The 17841-nt window shown below is 38.7% G+C and overlaps 1 protein-coding gene across 1 annotated transcript in view; it reads right to left on the minus strand.

Moving 5' to 3' along the window:
* The window catches only part of FILIP1 (filamin A interacting protein 1), a 175595-nt gene that overhangs the window by 92973 nt on the left and 64781 nt on the right, over positions 1–17841 (minus strand). The window contains 1 exon segment of the mRNA XM_032484481.1: positions 10827–11108. Coding sequence (XP_032340372.1) covers positions 10827–11108 — 282 coding nt within the window.

Raw genomic sequence — 17841 nt, forward strand, 5'->3', positions numbered from 1 at the left:
CATGGTAGTTCTGGTCTGTCCTCCTTTATGTTCAACTGTGCCCTCTCTTCCTCTTCAGCCAGTTCTTGTCTCTCTCCTCACTCTTAACCAGAGATGTTCTCTAAGGGTCTGTCTTTGGACCGGACTTTTTCTTTTTTGTTTTTTTTTTTAATTGAAGTATAGTCAGTTTACAATGTTGTGTCAATTTTTGGTGTACAGCATAATGTTTCAGTCATACATATACATGCATATATTTGTTTTCATATTCTTTTTCATTATAGGTCACTACAAGATATTGAATATAGTTCCCTGTGCTTTACAGTATAACCTTGCTGTTTATCCATTTTATATACAGTAGTTAGTATCTGAAAATCTCTAACTCCCATTTTATCCCTTCCCAACTCCTTCCCCTACTGGAGACCATAAGTTTGTTTTCTATGTCTGTGAGTCTCTTTCTGTTTTTTAAAAAAATGTTCATTTGTATCCTTTTTTAAGATTCTATATATGAGTGATAGCATATGGTAGCTTTCTTTCTTTTTCTGGCTTACTTCACTTAGAATGACAATCTCTAGGTCCATCCACGTTGTTGCAAATGGCATTATGTTATTCCTTTTTATGGCTGAGTAGTATTCCATTGTATAAATATACCACAACTTCTTTATCTAGTCATCTGTCAATGGACATTTAGGTTGCTTCCATGTCTTGGCTATTGTAAATAGTGCTGCTATGAACATTGGGGTGCACGTATCTTTTTGAATTGAAATTCCCTCCAGGTATATGCCCAGTGGACTTGACTTTTTCCTTTTACTCTCTATCCCTTGGCTTCAACTGCTGTCTCCTCAGAGGAATGTCATGTTCATTTCTGTATATCCATGCTGATACATGTAGCCACAAGCCACATGTGGCTATCTAAATTTAAGTTAATTATCATTAAATAAAATTTAAAATTCAGCTCTTCATCCATATTAGCCATATTTCAAATGCTTACATGCCACATGTGGCTAGTGGTTACCATATAGAACAACACAGATATACAGCACTTCCTTCTTCATAGAAAGTTCTTTTTGACACCACAGGTCTACAGCTTACCTCTCCTCTGAGCTTCAGATCTGGCGGTATTCTACCTGACATCTCTCCTGGGAGTCCTTCTGGAATCACACATTCATTATGTCCCAAATCCTACTCCAGTCAACACACATTTCTCATAACAGTTATCTGTACAAACTCTAATTTTACTTCAAAATGGCTCCATGTAACAAGAGCACATGTTCAAATAACTGTGAAATATTTACATGGGTAAGTTAGCTATTTAGATGTAATTTGTTTACTAAAGTAATGGAGACCACTTTCACTGAAAAGAATACAGGCTAGAGCCATTTATGGGGACTCTCCATCTTTCACATAGTATCCTCAGTAATAAAACAAACCTCCCTACAAGCAAAAGTCCCAGACCAGATGGCTTCACTGGGGAATTCTACCAAACATACAAAAAAGAACGCACATCGATCCTTCTCAAACTCTTCCAAAAGACTGAAGAGGAGGGAAGACTCCCAAACTCATTCTATGAAGCCACCATCACCCTGATACCAAAACCAGACAAGGACACTTTCCAAAAAGAAAATCACAGGCCAGTATCATTGATGAACAGACACACATTATCCCTATATAATATTTTCCCATGTCTAGAATTTCATAAAATAATAAAAAGGTTTATCTTATAAGACATTTTCTTTATTAATTTTTCTTTATAGTTTTTAAATAAAATCAAGCTTCTCCCCAACAGTGTTAATGAGTGCCTTATTCTCACTGCAGAGAAGCTAACTTTCTGATTCCATGAGGAGCACTAAACATATTCTTCCTGAACAATGAAAATCAGATGCCAAAGCTCTTTGCCAAAATAGTGACAATACCACTGGACACATGAGATTCTGAAGCATCATAATCAACAAAGAGTCAGATCTGTTCCTGATTTTAATCAGAAAGCAATCTGTCTCTTCGCTGCCTCCTAAACTTAGCAAAGACATACCATTCTCAGCACGCTGACCATTTTGGTGGTGTGAGGTTTCACTGGGCAGCCTCGCTCAGAGTGACCTCAGTCCAAGATTCTAAAGATGGAGCATATTAAGTGCAGGTGAGTCATCGATTTAAAAAGCCATGCAGAGTAACTAAAAGTCTCATTCTTCAGAAGCACAGAGATTCCATGGGAAGCCTTACCATGTGACAAAAGGAATTCACTTAGGAAAAGAGAAGCCATTGCTAAAGAAAAAAGGGATAAATGGTACTCCTGTAGGATAAGCCTATGTAGTGCTCGGTTGCTCTAGGTAATTCCATCTGAACTGATTATTACTATCCCCAGTGGAGTTATGACATCTCTTGTTAAAGATGACAGAAAAGTAGACTCATAGTATTGCAATAGGAGCAGCATTGCAAACATTTGGGACCATGACTGTTAAATCAGTAACATTGTGTATACTGTGAACTTACACTTTTTCTGTAGAGTTCAAAGTCTTTTGCAGACATTAAAAAATTAATCCTATGACTGTCTCCTGCGGTGTAGAAATATTAGGACCTTCTGAGATTAACCATTCAGTTACCAGCAGACAAACAGTGATGTGTCTAGCCCTTTGCTAGGTCCAACGAGGCACATGCAAGAAGCAGAAGGCACAACCTGTTCTCTCTTGCCTGTTGCTTCAGGCAATAGATGTAAGTAAGTACATAAAACACTTGGGGGATGCGTATGTACAGGAGCTACGGCTTACACTTACACCAAAATAATGTCGGATTTCAGGAGATATGTAGGAGAAAAACGAGTGGTGGGTAGCAAGTGATTAATTAGAAAAGATTTCACAGAGGAGGTAAGCCCTAAAAGAAATCTGTGCAGAGTTGGGGGTGGTATGAACAGGCAGAGCACAGAAGATGTTTAGAGCAGTGAAAATAGTCTGTAAGATACTTTGATGGTGGATACATGTCATTATGTTTTCCAAACCTACAGAACGTACACCACCAAAAGTGAACCCTAAGGTAGGACGAGTCCATGTAGGTTCATGAGCTGTAACAGACCAGCTGTCTGGTGGGAGACACTGATAACCGAAGAGGGGGGGTTTATACATGAGTAGGGGCAGAAGGTAGAGGGGAAACTTACATTTTCCTCTCAATTTTGCTGTGACCCCAAAATTGCTCTAAAAAATAGTCATCAATGAAAAAGGAAAAAAATAAATAGTGACTGGTACACAAGGGAAGTATAGGACAGAACAAGGACAAATACACATGTCCTGAAGTTTCCTAAAGATGCCCAGTTTCTGTCTTGTAAGTAAGTCTCAAGATGGAAGAAATATAAAGGAACCTAAGGGAAAAAACTCCGGGATGGTGACAGTATTTGAGATGGTACATGTGAGTGTGTGGGTCAGGGCGAGTGAAGAATCAGAGACTGTCTGATTGGATAGGAAGAGTCATGGTGAAGAACAGGAAAGACGAGCTTTAACAGCTAAGGGGGAGCCTGTTAATAACTAGCTTTTACCGCCCCGTCTGGTCAACTTAGATTTCAACCTGATAGGGTCTAGAGATCTCTTACAAACTCCTAAGCAGCAGAATGATATGATCAGAGAAACACTTTAGAGGAAACAGTCTGGCAGCAATTATCGACTGACCCTCTGCTCCCCGATTCTCACACTTATTAAATGATACAGACTTGCTCTCCACTCCAAACCCCACCATCATTTTAGGAGGCTTCAACATCACGAATTTAGCCAATATCCTAACTTTACCATTCCCTGACCACATTAATTCTAATTGCCTTCTCTTCTACTCCCAGGACCACACCCAAGACCTTGCATTAGCTAAAACTGCACCGCACAGAACTTCGCACTGCACTTCACATCTTTCCAGCCCTCTCCAGCATGTCCTCCCAGTGACCTCCAGACGTCACTTCTTTGCTGGGCACTGTCACCCACTTGGACAACTGCAACCCTAGATCCAGTGCTATAAAACATACCTCCTCTTTTACACTCAGGCTTCTAAACAGACTGCTGCCACTGCAAACACATGATCTCTCGGCTGGCTGAATCAACTCCACTCACTAATGTCTTATATGTCTACAATCACCTTTCTCAAACATTCTCCTCAGTAGCAGTACGGCACTTACATAATTACCCTTAAGACCATTGCTTGGCCCTGGCCTCCTCATTTTCAGGAGAGCAGAACTTTATCTTTCCTTGCTGAGAATGCCGAGGCTTTGGGGAGATCTCCCTGAATTGTCCACCTTCCTCTACAAACATTGCATTTATCCCCACCCATTCCTTCTCCTCTCCATCACAGAAGGTGAAAGGTCTCCCTCCTTTTCAAGGGCAAACCCAAGGTCAGCCCCCAAACCTTACCTTTGATTCCCTGCCTCCTGCCTCCTTCAAGACTTTGCTCCATCAAAAATCCTTGCCCTATCCCAATCCTGGGCATATATCTGAAGAAAAATGTAATTCAAAAAGACACATGCACTTCAAGGTTCATAGTAGTACTATTTACAATAGCCAAGACATGGAAACTACCCAAATGTCCATTGACAGATGACTGGATAAAGAAAATGTGAGATAGATATAGATAGATAGATAGATAGATAGATAGATAGATAGATAGATAGATATAGTGGAATACTACTCAGCCATAAAAAGAATAAAATAATACCACTTGCAGCAACATGGATGGATCTGGAGATTGTCGTTCTAAGTGAAGTAAGCCAGAAAGAGCAAGAAAACTACCATATGATATCACTTATATGTGGAATCTAAACGAAAGGACACAAATGAACTTATCCACAAAACAGAAACGGACTCACAGACATAGAGAACAAACTTAATGGTTACCAGCAGGTAAAGGGGTTGGGAAAAGATAAACTGGGAATTCAAAAATTTCACCTCCTGGGGAGTGATGGAAATGTTAGCTATCTTGATTGTGTTGGTGGTTTCATGGGTGTATACCTCTATCGAAATTCATCAAATTGTACATTTGAAATATGTGTAGTTTACTGCACAGGAACCATACCACAATAAAGGTGTTAAAAAAAAATATCCTTGCCTTTAACCAATAAACACAGTAAAGTTTCCTCCGTCATTAAAAACACGCCCTTCATGTGGGTTTCCCTCTAGCTACTACCTTATCTCCTTTCTCTATTATCCAAAGTTCTCCAAATAACATTTCTATTGGCTAAGTGTAGTAACTACAACAGCCCCCCAAAGTAGGAGATGTACCCATAGGAGGAATATAGACAGGAGTAAACCAAGGGTCCGAGTTCACACTAATAAGGTCAACTACCAAATCTTTTGGGTTCTACAACACTTCCCTGCAGGACTTGGCATTGAAGTCAGGCTGTTTTAGCCATTTACTATTTAATACTCCTCTGTTTCACTTAAAGCTCCAAAGGAGAGAAAAGGAACATGGTGATTTCAAAGCAAGAGGTCAACAATTGTGCACTAAGAGCATACTCTGTGCTAGATGAGTTATTTACTGGTGTGCTAAAGAAAAGGGAAATGTGGCTTCTTTGGCTTTGTCCAAAAAAAACAAACAAAAACTGTCCCCATCTCCAAAATAAAAAAAAAAAAAACCACACACACTAAACCTCAGAAAATCTGATTAACTCTTACCAAAACAAAAAACAATTTTCTAAATTCCTGGATTTTCAAGAATATATTATTCTATTTCTTTAACTTCCCTTCACTTCTCAAACCACTGACAATGGCTTACACTCACTGAAACTGCTCTGGTAGATGCCCCCAATGACCTCCAGATTCACAAACCCAACAGATACCCTTCAGTCTTATCTGACTGGAACTTCCCACTGATGTGACTGATGCAACCTCTACAGTATTTGTGGTCTCCGATGGAGGTCAATGGAGGTGCAGTTTTTACCTCCATCAAATAATCTCCACAGAAGGGAGATTGCTCACTGATGAGCATGACCCCTACTTTTCCACCCACTCTGTGTTGGCTTCTGCTCAAGTGGGTCCCTGTGCTCCTCTCTACATATCCTAAACCTACCAGCTCTTCAAGGTCCAGTACTTCAGTGAGGCTTTCCTTCACTTATGTTCTGAGTTTTTCCATAAACTTTCCCACTTCTGATTCCCTTCATTTGCACTGCAGTTATCCTATAAAACACTCATTCCTGTACCTTCTCACCTGTCCTACCAGATCGTGTGCTTTCTTCATGACTGCTCTAGTACCTGGTACTGAAAACCATGCTTGGCACATAGTAGGAGCACACCAAATTTCAACCACGAGTAGTAGTATTATTCACCTTTGCATTTTTCAGAACTCTAGCACAGGATGTTTCTTAAATATTGTAAGATTAATCAATTTAGAATGAATTAATGAATGTCCTAAGAATGAATAATCTCTCTTGGTGAGAAAAAAGAGTGGAGAGAGGGCTTACCTAGAGTAGGTTGTAGAGAGGTTAAAAAAAAAAAAAGTAGCGAATAATATTAAAGAAAATGGTTAGGAGCCCCAAAAGGAGAGAATGGGGGAAACTTCTAGCAATCCACAGGCATATTATCTATTTCATAAAGTATCTCTGAAATATGACTTCTGCCAGATGAAGATCAATTCTTCAGTGTATGGATGAGTCTGTCTCTGACTCAGCCTGGTGAACCCCAAAGCCAGATGGAATGGTGGTGCTTTGTCTAGTTATATTATCCAGTTTTCTCTGAGCCTCCTTCTGCACAGGTAGAAGAGAACTAACTATAAGGACAAAGGGGAAAATGATCAAACCCAACTGGAGGCTGGTTTTTCAAATATGTACTTGAGTGAATATACCAAGGGAATTTATTGTATGAAAGAGCTAAATATTTTTCCCATCAAGAAAAAAATTAATTCGTATCCTGTTTTTGAATTATTCTACAAGAATACCCTTCTGCCAAGTATTCTGTATCATGGCCTTTTGATGTGAGTACCATTTCCTCTGAACTTCTGTTGTTTTTAGTGTAGCCAAATTGACTGGCTTCTTTAAAGTGCTATTTTTGGACAAACAAAAGGGGAAATTAATCATGATGCCCAAGTGATGCTCTGGGTGCACTATTTCATTATTTTCAGTTTAATATGGGAAACATATAACCAGTTTTTCACCCAGAGAGTAAAAATGTTCCAATTTATTAGAAAGTACTTGTTACTGAAGCAGTCAATGACAGAAGTGTAATAATGGAAACCATCCATCTGCTTCTGTGTAGGCGATGCTGGCCAGTCATTGTGCTGAAATGGCAAGCTTTCATCTGCTAAGGTGCGGCTTGAAAAGTCTGGAAGATGTCCTTCTCTAGGACAAGGGGCATGACATCACCAGTTCCAGTCAAGACTCCTTAAAATACAAAAATCCCTGGGAAAGGCAGCTCCATTTCTAATGCATATCCATTAAAGGTGCACTTCAAGAGTTCACTGGACCCCTGGACTGGCAAAAAATAATAAATAAATAAACCAAAAACTGCAGATTTTGCAAAGAGCCAATGCTAACAATAAAGGTCATTCTGTCTATAATGTTGGTTCAACAAATCCCCATAGATCACATGACAGATTCCAAAGGTGGCAGATGATTGATACCAGAAAACACAGAGAATTGTCTGTAATGTCCAAAACCCTGGGTATGGATTTGGAGAGAATGAGAGAGATCAAAGAGGAATCTGCAAAAGAGAAAGTGGGCATAAAAAGCCTGAGTGAGCCTCCATCACTTCATTTCCCCCAAGTCACTCCCCAGGTATGTCTCCCACAGGCAGACCTGACCTCAGTCTCATCTCCTCACTGTTATAAGCCTTTAGTGTGTCACCCTAGTGCCTCTGACCAGTAGTCCAGTCCCCCCCAAGGCTAAGCTGTTGCACAGCTCCAGGGCACACCCCTCAGAGAGTAAGTGAATATGAAACCCCTCAAGGCTATGTGGCGCCCAGCCCATGGCCATGTGGCCCTCCTTCCTGCTTCCCTGCCTTTCTCACTACCCAGATCACACACAACTTCAAGGCCCAGATCACATTCCACTCTGATGTGAAAGAAACATTCCTCAATTTCTCTTACCTAAAAAAGTCTCAAATGGCTTTGGCCTTGGAGTTTACAGAGTGAATTTACTTGAAAGAAATTCTGGAGACAGTAAGTATAAAGGTCCTAGAGCCCAGCCTTGCACATCCCCAGGGTGTAAATGAGACAATGGGAGAGACACTGGACGGAGAGCCAGGGAGTCTGGATGTAGAGCAAAAGTTAAGTAAATCGCTGTGCGACCTTTGGAGAGTCACTTGACTTGTCTGAGTGTCAGAATCACATCTGCCACATAGAGAAGGTGGATAAGACACATCAAAGATGCTTGTCAGCCCTGATACAGGATAGAACTCTGGAACACCACCTCCAGAGTAAAGCTATTTGAGCCATAGATGGCCGCTCCATAAAGGGAGAGTGATGGGTAGCCTTGAAGGTCTGGGAGACAACTCACTAAATGCTCATAAATGTCCAGCTGAATCACATCTAGGCCTGAGCTGAGGGTCCCTAAACTCTCTGCCTCTCTTCTCAGCACTATATTTTTAAATAGACCTTTTTTTCTCGTCTCTAGTGTGGCAAACCTGGCACACAGTGGTCACATTTTCACCAGCCCACTCACATTTGCTAATGCCAACCACCTCCCACTCTTGGCTACAACACACACACCCCCTCCCATGACAATGGATCCACAACTCTAAATAGAGGAGCCCTCTCATTTTTTAACGAATTTAGTATTGCAGAATCTGCATTTACAAGTGCAAATACTTACATACATATGCATGTGCATATAAATATATAGAGGATGGACTATTTGCATTGCAAATGAACTCACCATGGAGTTCCTTACAATATCAGGGCCTTCATTTCTCTTTTTCTCCATTGCCTCCCCTACAAATATCCTACACTATTTCCTTATTTACTGCTGCTCAGGAATACATCTATTGGGTAAGGTAAGGTAGCCTGTATTCATAAAGATTAAGGGAGGAAAAGCTGCATTTCCTTGGAGCCTTCTGGTTAATTTTTTTCATGTCCCAGGTGTGCGGGCTTATATTTTTCATGCTTAGGCTCTGGAATCATATCTGGCAACACCATGGAGATAAAAGCCACATGAATCTTAAATACTGTCCAAGTCCACGATGATATAACAGCCTTCTACAGAAATCAGTGTCTGGAAGAGCCACAGGCTTCACACAAGCCAACATGCCCGGAAAGAAGTGAGCTGATGGCATTGCTTTGTGAAGATTTCTTTTTTCTTTTCTTTTTTTTGACTCAAAGTAGATTTATTCAGAGAGATACATGCTCCATAGACAGAGTGCAGGCTGTTTCAGACGGCCAGAGAGAACATGAGATGTAGGACTGGATGTTTAAAGTAAAAGTAGATACACACTCCACAGAGTGCAGGCCATCTCACTCCAGGGAGAGTGGCTTGCTTTGGTGAAGATTTCGAAGGCAATGGTTGTACCTTCCATTCAGGTCAATAGCTGTAGGCTGAGGGCAGCTTAAAAAGTTGCACTAATATATTCTACTTCTTTACACAACAAATGTTAATACACAGAACAATAACCACATGTCTGGCAGTGGTGAGGTTATTTTGAGTAATGGTGGCACTTTGGAAAATTTCACCTTTTGCTGTGAAACGCAAAGATGATCTTTCTCAGCCCATAAACGGTGAGTTCAACCATACTTGTTTGTTTTTAATTTGAGTTTTGTACGTTCTCTATTTCTCTTTACCCCAGGGGTTTCCTTATCTGTAGGCACACACAGATTAGAACAGGAACAGATCAGATCACCCTAGTTTAGGGCAGCTGCAGACAACATCTCTGATGCTAATAGCACCAAACAAAGATTTCATCTCATTCAATTGTTACTATGCCCCTAGAGGCTTATGCAAACTAAGAATCTAACAAAAACAAAAAGGGAAACAGCAACTGCAACCTCACTCTTAAGTCATCCTCTTCTCAAAAAAAAAAAAAAAAGTTATTGTTTCCTCACTTCCAGAAATACAATTGCCCAGGGCTCAGAAACTCAGAAGAAGCCCAACTCCCCCTGCATCCTTAAAAACATTCTCTTAACCAGGGACCTGGCACCGACAGAAGGTTGGTGAGGATGGGCAGTGCAAAGTGCCCTGGACCAAGAATCAGGAGGCCTAAGATGAGATCTGGACAACCCTTCTGGGCCTGTTTATAAGTTATAAATTATAGATAATTTTATTACAGATAGTATTACCTTGCTATAAATTATAAACAATATTACCCACATTTTTATTGAGATCGAATGAGGTAATAGACTTGAAAATGCTTTGTGAAAGCATTAGGTTTTCACAATACAATGCTCTGCTTATTCGAGTGCACCTCAGCTCCTAGGATGTTGTAGAAAATTAAGGCTGCAAGTCACAAAAAAATGAGAAGAGTAAGACTGGCTTAAATGAAGCCTCTTTCTCTTTATCTCTCTTTTACTCTACCTGCTGGAAAAAAAAAAAAAGCAAAAGTAACAATTGATCTTAATTCTGCCTTCTAATAATCATGACCTTTTCAGTTTTCAATTGCAGGTTTTGGCTAAATTAGGTAACCACATTGATTAATTACTACTAAGAACCGGAACCTGTGTTAAACTAGTACCAAAATCATGTCCTGTTCTAGAGAAGCTTGCAGCTGGAATCAGCATCTATTCATTTATCCGTTCATTCAACAGTAATAAGTGCAAACTTGTGCCAGGCACTGGGGATTTAGGAATGACTAAGAAAAACAGCCCCTCTCCCCATGAAGTTCACAATCCAGTGAGGGAGGGAGATAGGTTCATAACCTCTTAAGTTACACCTTAGGACTAGAGACACAATAATTGAGAGAATGTGACTCTACCTGCAACTCCCCTTCCATTATACTGAGTAGCTGGATGAGGTCTTCTTTGGATAACTCCAAGGATTTCTTATTCTTTCGTTCACTTTCTCCAGATGGTTTTAGGTGTCGTTTGACAGTTCCTGAGGCCGTGACATCATCCTCCTTTCTATTTGATTTGTTCTTCTTTTTCGTATCTTCCGAGAGACTTTTATCATCAGCACTGCTGATGATGGAGGACTTGGGGCAGGAGACATGCCCGTTGGATGAACTTTCACCACCCTGATTTCGGGATCTCATTCCCACCTGCAACACATGAAAAAAGAGATGTTTCTACCACCCCTGAAATTATTTTTGTCTGATGACTTAGAAACTAATAGGAGCTTTCCAACATCACCAAGAAAGAGAAACCAAAAGATCAGTCCTGATAGCCTCCTTGCAGCTTTAATGAATATGTTGTTAAAAATATCAGGAAATTATTTTGACAGTCTTTAGGAAAAAGTGAAAATATGATTCTAACCTGACAAACCTCTCAAGCCAAATAATCAAGATCAGCATCAGCAGTGCTAAGTCAATTGATGATATGTTTCTTTGATACAATGTGATAAGAATGGCCTTTTGCCTTTGTGGCCCTCCTCCCCTAAGACATTCCCCAAGTCTAATAACAAGAAAAACATCAGATAGATCCCAACTGACAGACTCTACAAAATGCCTGATCAGTAATCTTTAAAACTATGAAGGTCATCAAAAAGAAAATTTAAATAACTGTCATAGCCAAGAAGAGGCTAAGGACATATGACAACTAAATGTACTGTGGCATCCCAGATAGACCCTGAGACAGAAAAAAGACATTAGGAAACACAGGAGATGTGGATAAAGCATGAACATTAGTCAAAATAATGCATCAATACTGGGTTCATTAATTATAAGCAATGTACCATAATCATGTAAGATGTTAATTACAGAGGAAATTAGTATGGAATGAATGGGAACTCCTGGTATTATCTTTGCAATAATTCTATGAATCTAAAGCTTTTTAAAATAAAAGGATTATTTTTTAAGTGACTCTAAATTGTCTATCAGAAAATTCAAACCTCAAACCCTTCTAGGAACAAGTTGGGAGTCATGATGTGCAGAAAAATCCACATCAGTTCGGGGTGGGGGCTTTAAATGGAGAGAGGAAAAGGGAAAAGCCAGGGGAAGAGGGTGGGGTAGTTTTTAGGGATATGAACGTCTATTTTTCCATAGCCTCTTTTTCAATATCTTTTTTCTATGTCAGTCATTTATAGTAATAAGAACAACAGCACAAAGAATTGGGAGAAGACAGATCAATTTCAAAATCAAAAATTTTAAAAATACTTTGAGGTAAAATAAGGAAAAAAGTTAACAAAACAGCACTTAACTCATCCCATGGGGAGCACATTTGAGTCATTCCATTTTGAATGCTTTACAGAATCTCTGTCAGTCTCAGAACAAAAGAACTTGACTAACAGGTATGTTACAAACAAACATACTGAACTCAAAGGCTGGGACTCAAAGTTGAGGGAAGATAGCTCTAATATCCTGGGGGCTGTACTGCAAAAGTTGCCTAAACTCTTAAATATAGTAACTTAGCACATGGGCTTATTTAAAACTCACAGTAAAAATAGTCCTTCCCTTGAATGGCTAAAGAGCAAGATTTTCATTACTCATTCCAGATAAAATATGGAAATTTGTTTTCTGAAAGTAAATTTCCTTCATGAACTCAGCCACAGTTAAGAAGCCAAAGAAAGCTTTTCAAAGCACTAGGTTTATAATAGAAAAATAAATACAGTGTGATGTTTCCTTTTAGATAGTGAATATTCAACTCTTCTAACAAATCATGAAATCTACATTGCTGCTCCTTTTTTTTAACTGAACACTTATAACCAAATGGCCTATGTTGTGTGTGTGTGAACTTTCTATAGCATCTAATTTTTTTTTAATTTTTGGCAGGTAAACAAAGTTTATTCTAAGAGGAGAACACATTGAGAGATAAAGCCATTTTAAAATTTACATATATGTACTGTTCATTGTTTCTAAGAACGTTTAGAGCTTTAGCTTTATACATTTACATAGTTATCAAAGAAATAAAGCCAACCACAAAGTAAGAATCAACAGAATGCAGTAATCTAATCATAAAGGATAGTCAAGTGCTATAGCACCTAATTTTTAACACTATAAACCAAAGAAGTGGTCCTTAACACTGGAACCCTGTTTTCTGGTTCACTCAGTGATTAGTTCTTGAAATTTTAGAGCATCTTTTGTGCTTCCCTGGTGAACAAAGAACAGATGTTTCTTTGTATTGGAAGCCAGAGCACTTCAGAGCAGACCTACTGTATTTCATCACAGCTTGTTTGTGGGCAGAGTGGGCTGATTTAAGCTCCAAGTCAAAAAAAAAAAAAAAAGAAGTAATGAATGGAAAGAAAGTTTTAAAGGGGAGCACAATATGCCACCCCCCAATATGCCTCTTTAGCATATTGATTACTTTAAGTTCATTATTTTTAAGAAACAGCAGACATGAGAACTCTAAAACCTGGGTAGAAATTACCCTTTTATAAGAAACATTTACATTTATAAGGGAAATCTCCGCTTGTAAGAGTGTCCCTTGCTGTACCAGGAAGAAAAGGATGACTCTAAATCTCTAGAACTCTCATCAGTGCAGAAGACAATGACTTAAATCTGTATTTACTGTGCTTTCCTGTTAACCTCTCATAAGTGAATCCCCATCCAACATCCTTTTCTGTTTGTTTTTAGCTGAAGCTGGTATTTAAGGTGATGGCTTGGACCATTTTTTGAAGAGTTATTCAGTTTTTCTCAGTTTTTCTGAGTCTCTCCCATGTATACAGGAGGTATACATGTTACTAAACTTCTGTTTGTCTTTCTCCAATTAACCTGTCTTTTTATTACAGGGATTTATTAATCAAGAACCTTAGAGAGGTAAAGGAAAAATTATTTTTCCTCCCCCACAGTTTCAAATTTAACTCTTAACCTGTTACACATCACAGCTTAGACACATTAGCTTCCCAAATTGAACTGTGACTCCCTACAACTCCATGCCACATGTGAATTTCTTTTATATGAAACAATTTGCTCTGTAAGATCTTAAGGGTCTTTGGCATGGTACATCAAATATTGATTTGACAACTTCAATTGAGATCATGCATTAATGGAAATTCCAGACAACATTTCCCAAAGCACAGGAAGTAAGGTGATAATGATTAAGCCTAATCATACACAGTCGTAATCATACACAACATTTGTGTTTGACCTTAGCATGTGTTTGTGTCTTATTTCCCTAGATTTTCTATATCTTTTATAGGGTAAGCATTAAGATATATGTAAAATAGAACAGATGCAGAACTATCTGTATGTTACATGGTCTTATTCAATTATATTTGCAAACACACAGAAAGCAGCAATTAGCACCAACTCTATATTTAGTTCTTTCTAAAAATTTCAATCTAACATTGAAACTGAGCAAGGCCATGCAAGGTACAAAAGCTCATCTGTGTTCCCTGTTTCTTGTTTGTAGAAAAATGCTTTAGGCGCCTAGGCCTTCCCCGAGTTCCAAAGAATAGACTTAAGCTATTATGAATTAGGGAAGTGAGGGCATGCAAAAAACAAAGGAAAAGCAGTCAAGCAAGAAACGTAATAATAGCTTAAACAAGAAAACAGAGTCCTAGTTCCTTCTCAAGGGACAGACATAACAATCTGATGCATATCCTTTGAGTTGTTCTACAGAAACCAAAATCCCTACCCAGGTGGAGGATGGTGACTATATGCTGACCACAAGCACACAGACCCCAGACTGGTTGGAATCAGAAGGTTGATGATGAAGATTCCTGAAATATCACTTTGCTATCTCACCACTAAACAATTGAAAGAAAGGCATGCACCCTGTAACCTCACCCCAAATGTTGTCTTTAAAAACCCTTCCCTGAAAGCTATCAGAGAGTTTGGTTCCTTTGAACATAAGCCACCAGTTCCCCTTGCTGGGCCCTAAAATAAACACTGTACTTTGCTTCACCACTACCCAGTGTCAGTAGATTGGCTTTACTGTATAGTGGGCAAACAGACCCAAATTCAGTTTGGTAATGATATTAACATTTAAAAATAAATTTTCTTGTAGTATTACTAGCTTTTACAGAAATTACATGAATTAATGAACATTAATTATATAATTAATAAATTAGTTGCAAGATTATTTTTACAGAAAAAAACACACATTTTAGAATTATCTAATTATTTTATATCATAATCAGATTGAAAACTTTAGTTACCTATTCTCTTCCACATTAATTCACTTTCACTGATGGAATAATCTCATGTGTTAGACCTGTGATGTTAATTCTGTCTTAGCAAGTAGTTTTTTCTCTGTGACACTGAAATTTTGTTGCCAAAAGATTGGCCCCCATCCCTGACAAGCCAAATAACTCTGAGACAAGATCTTGGAGCATAGAAGAAAAGAGGCAGCTTTATTGCTTTGCCAGGCAAAAGGGACTCATAGCAGGCTAGTGCCTTCAAAACTGTGAACCCATCTTGGGGATAGGGCAGGATGATTATATAGCCATAGCTTAAACAATAAAGCATCGATAACAATCAGCAGAATTATTTTCTTCTTATAAGATTCAGTGGAGTCATGATGTCTCCAGGTGATCAATTCTATAGAGGCTAGTGGTTGTCACTCTTTCAATCTTATAAGTACCCAAGGCATGGTCTTCTTGGTAATTCATACTATTTTGTAAGGTTACAGTTCTGTGACCTTCTCCCTGGAGACTGACTCAGAGACCAAGTATGATTATTACTTTCAATTACCGGAATAAAGTAGAAACAGTAAAATAATAGCTTTATTTGAACAACGGGCTTGGAGCTGTGAGTAGCAACCAGTCAGTCAGGTTAGTTGACAGTTTTAAGGGCAAGTATAAGAATAAGCAATCTGTTAGCCTAAGTGTGGCCATCTTATTAATTTTCCTTCAATTTCATATTAAGTGCTTTTGCTTTGACATGGGCATATAGATTTCAGTCCTTTTCTGCTGATCCAAATAGGGTCTACTCTCTTTACCTCCATAGCAAAGTCAGCAATCAGTACCTGTTCAATCTCAGGATTGCAAAAATACTCAGAAATAACAAACTAGTCAAGACATGTTTTAGGAAGGGATCAGACAACATGTAAGAGAGAGAAAAACATAATTTCTCAATAGTGTAAACAGGTCTGCCATCAATAATATCCACTTTAAACCACTTTATTCTATTTAGTAGAAGGTGTCCGAACAATAACAGACTTTCATGTATCACGTTTAGTGACATTCATACACTTCTTTATTCTAATAGCTCTCAATACTGTTTCTTAAGTACTATACAGTGTGCTAAGCATTTTACAAACAGCATCTCATTTAAATTAATATTCACATCAACTCTATGAGCTAGGTGCTATTTTTCTCAATTTTACAGATGAGGTCACTGAGGTTTAAAGAGATTAAATATCTTTTCCTGGATCACACAGCTACTTCTAGTGACTAGAAGTGCTAGCATTTGTTCCCAGATGTGACTCTAAATACCTACTCTCTCTATGACTTTTTTCTAAGTTCTTTAAACACATGCAACTCGGAAGGGGAGGGAACAACCTGGAAATCAGATGATCCAGAAAATTTTACAAATGCTTTCTAAATATTCTTTTCTCTTCAGACTACAGAGTTAGAAAAATTCATTCATTTTTTCTCCTTCGTAGGCAGTCCTGCAAAACTCACACAGCAATTGAAATTAGGCTGCTAAACAAAAATACTTTTCCCAAAATCATTAACCTGCTGCAGAAATTGTAAAATGATGAATCATTTAAATATTTTTCTGAGAAACAACAGGGCTAATTATTACGGATACAGATTATGAAAACAGGATGCCGTCTGAACAGGGACCATTACAGACTTAATGTGGTAAAAGCCCTGGAGCTGAACAATAGTAAACATTTAATCAGAGTTGGCCAAATCCCATCCATTGGGCTCACAGAAGTAGCAGGCAGGTAACCGAAAAGGCATCTGGCACTCTGTAGGCTTCTTCATAGTTGTTTGTGAAGGGGAGCAGAATTTGTGACCCCAAAATATGCCACTTGGGCATGTGAATTGCGAAAGGCATTCACAGCCCCGCAGATTCAGGTAAAGCTTTTTTCCTCCCCATCAACTGCCTAAATTTACATCGGAAAGGGGGCCTGGACTAGGAAGAGAGCTATTACCAGGGATACCTTTTTTCCTAAGAGACATATCTGCATAATAAGGCAAATTTTGCTTTCCAAACATCTCCTCTACTTTCCTGTGAATGGCCTTCCTTCCCTTTGTATCTGTAAACCACTATCCCTTTCTCTCACTCAGGATGTTATATAAGCATCAATTACCTGGCTGTCATTGGGATCTCACACCTTTATGGGACTCCCATATGTATGAAATTAAATTTGTTTTTCTCTTGTTAATTTGTCTTATATCAATTTAACTAGTAGACTAACCAAAAAACCTAGAAGGAAAGAAGGAAAACTTTTTCCTCCCCTCTACTGCATGGCTGCAAGTTTGAGACATGTAAATAACAAGCTTTCTGAATGAAGCCAACAGTACCTTTGCTTCATCCCAATGCAGATCCTCTGAAGAAAGTTCCCTCAAGAAAAAGATATAAATAAATGGAAGAGCCACATTAGACTTATAACCTTTCTTTTTAAAAATCAATGATTTGGGGGCATAGATTCTTCTGTTTAAAAACTAAATTATCCCAACATAGTTCATGAAATACATTTACTTTTTTTTTTTTTCATAGTAATTAGTCAGCAACACTTTGTATGGAATTTGCTGACTAGGGTGTGAAGAAAAGAAAAACCAAATGTTATTCCAAACCTCCCACTTTTATATTAGTGGTCATCTCTCATCTTCATTCCCCAAGAGACAGGAAGGAAGTGGGCAGGGCACAGCCATTCAAGGAATGACACAGCAATTAACACCAAGGTGGTGGAAAATTCAACTCCTAACAGATCTTGAGGCCC

The sequence above is a fragment of the Camelus ferus genome, chromosome 8, assembly GCF_009834535.1.
Source record: "Camelus ferus isolate YT-003-E chromosome 8, BCGSAC_Cfer_1.0, whole genome shotgun sequence".
NCBI classification, from domain to species: Eukaryota; Metazoa; Chordata; class Mammalia; order Artiodactyla; family Camelidae; genus Camelus; species Camelus ferus.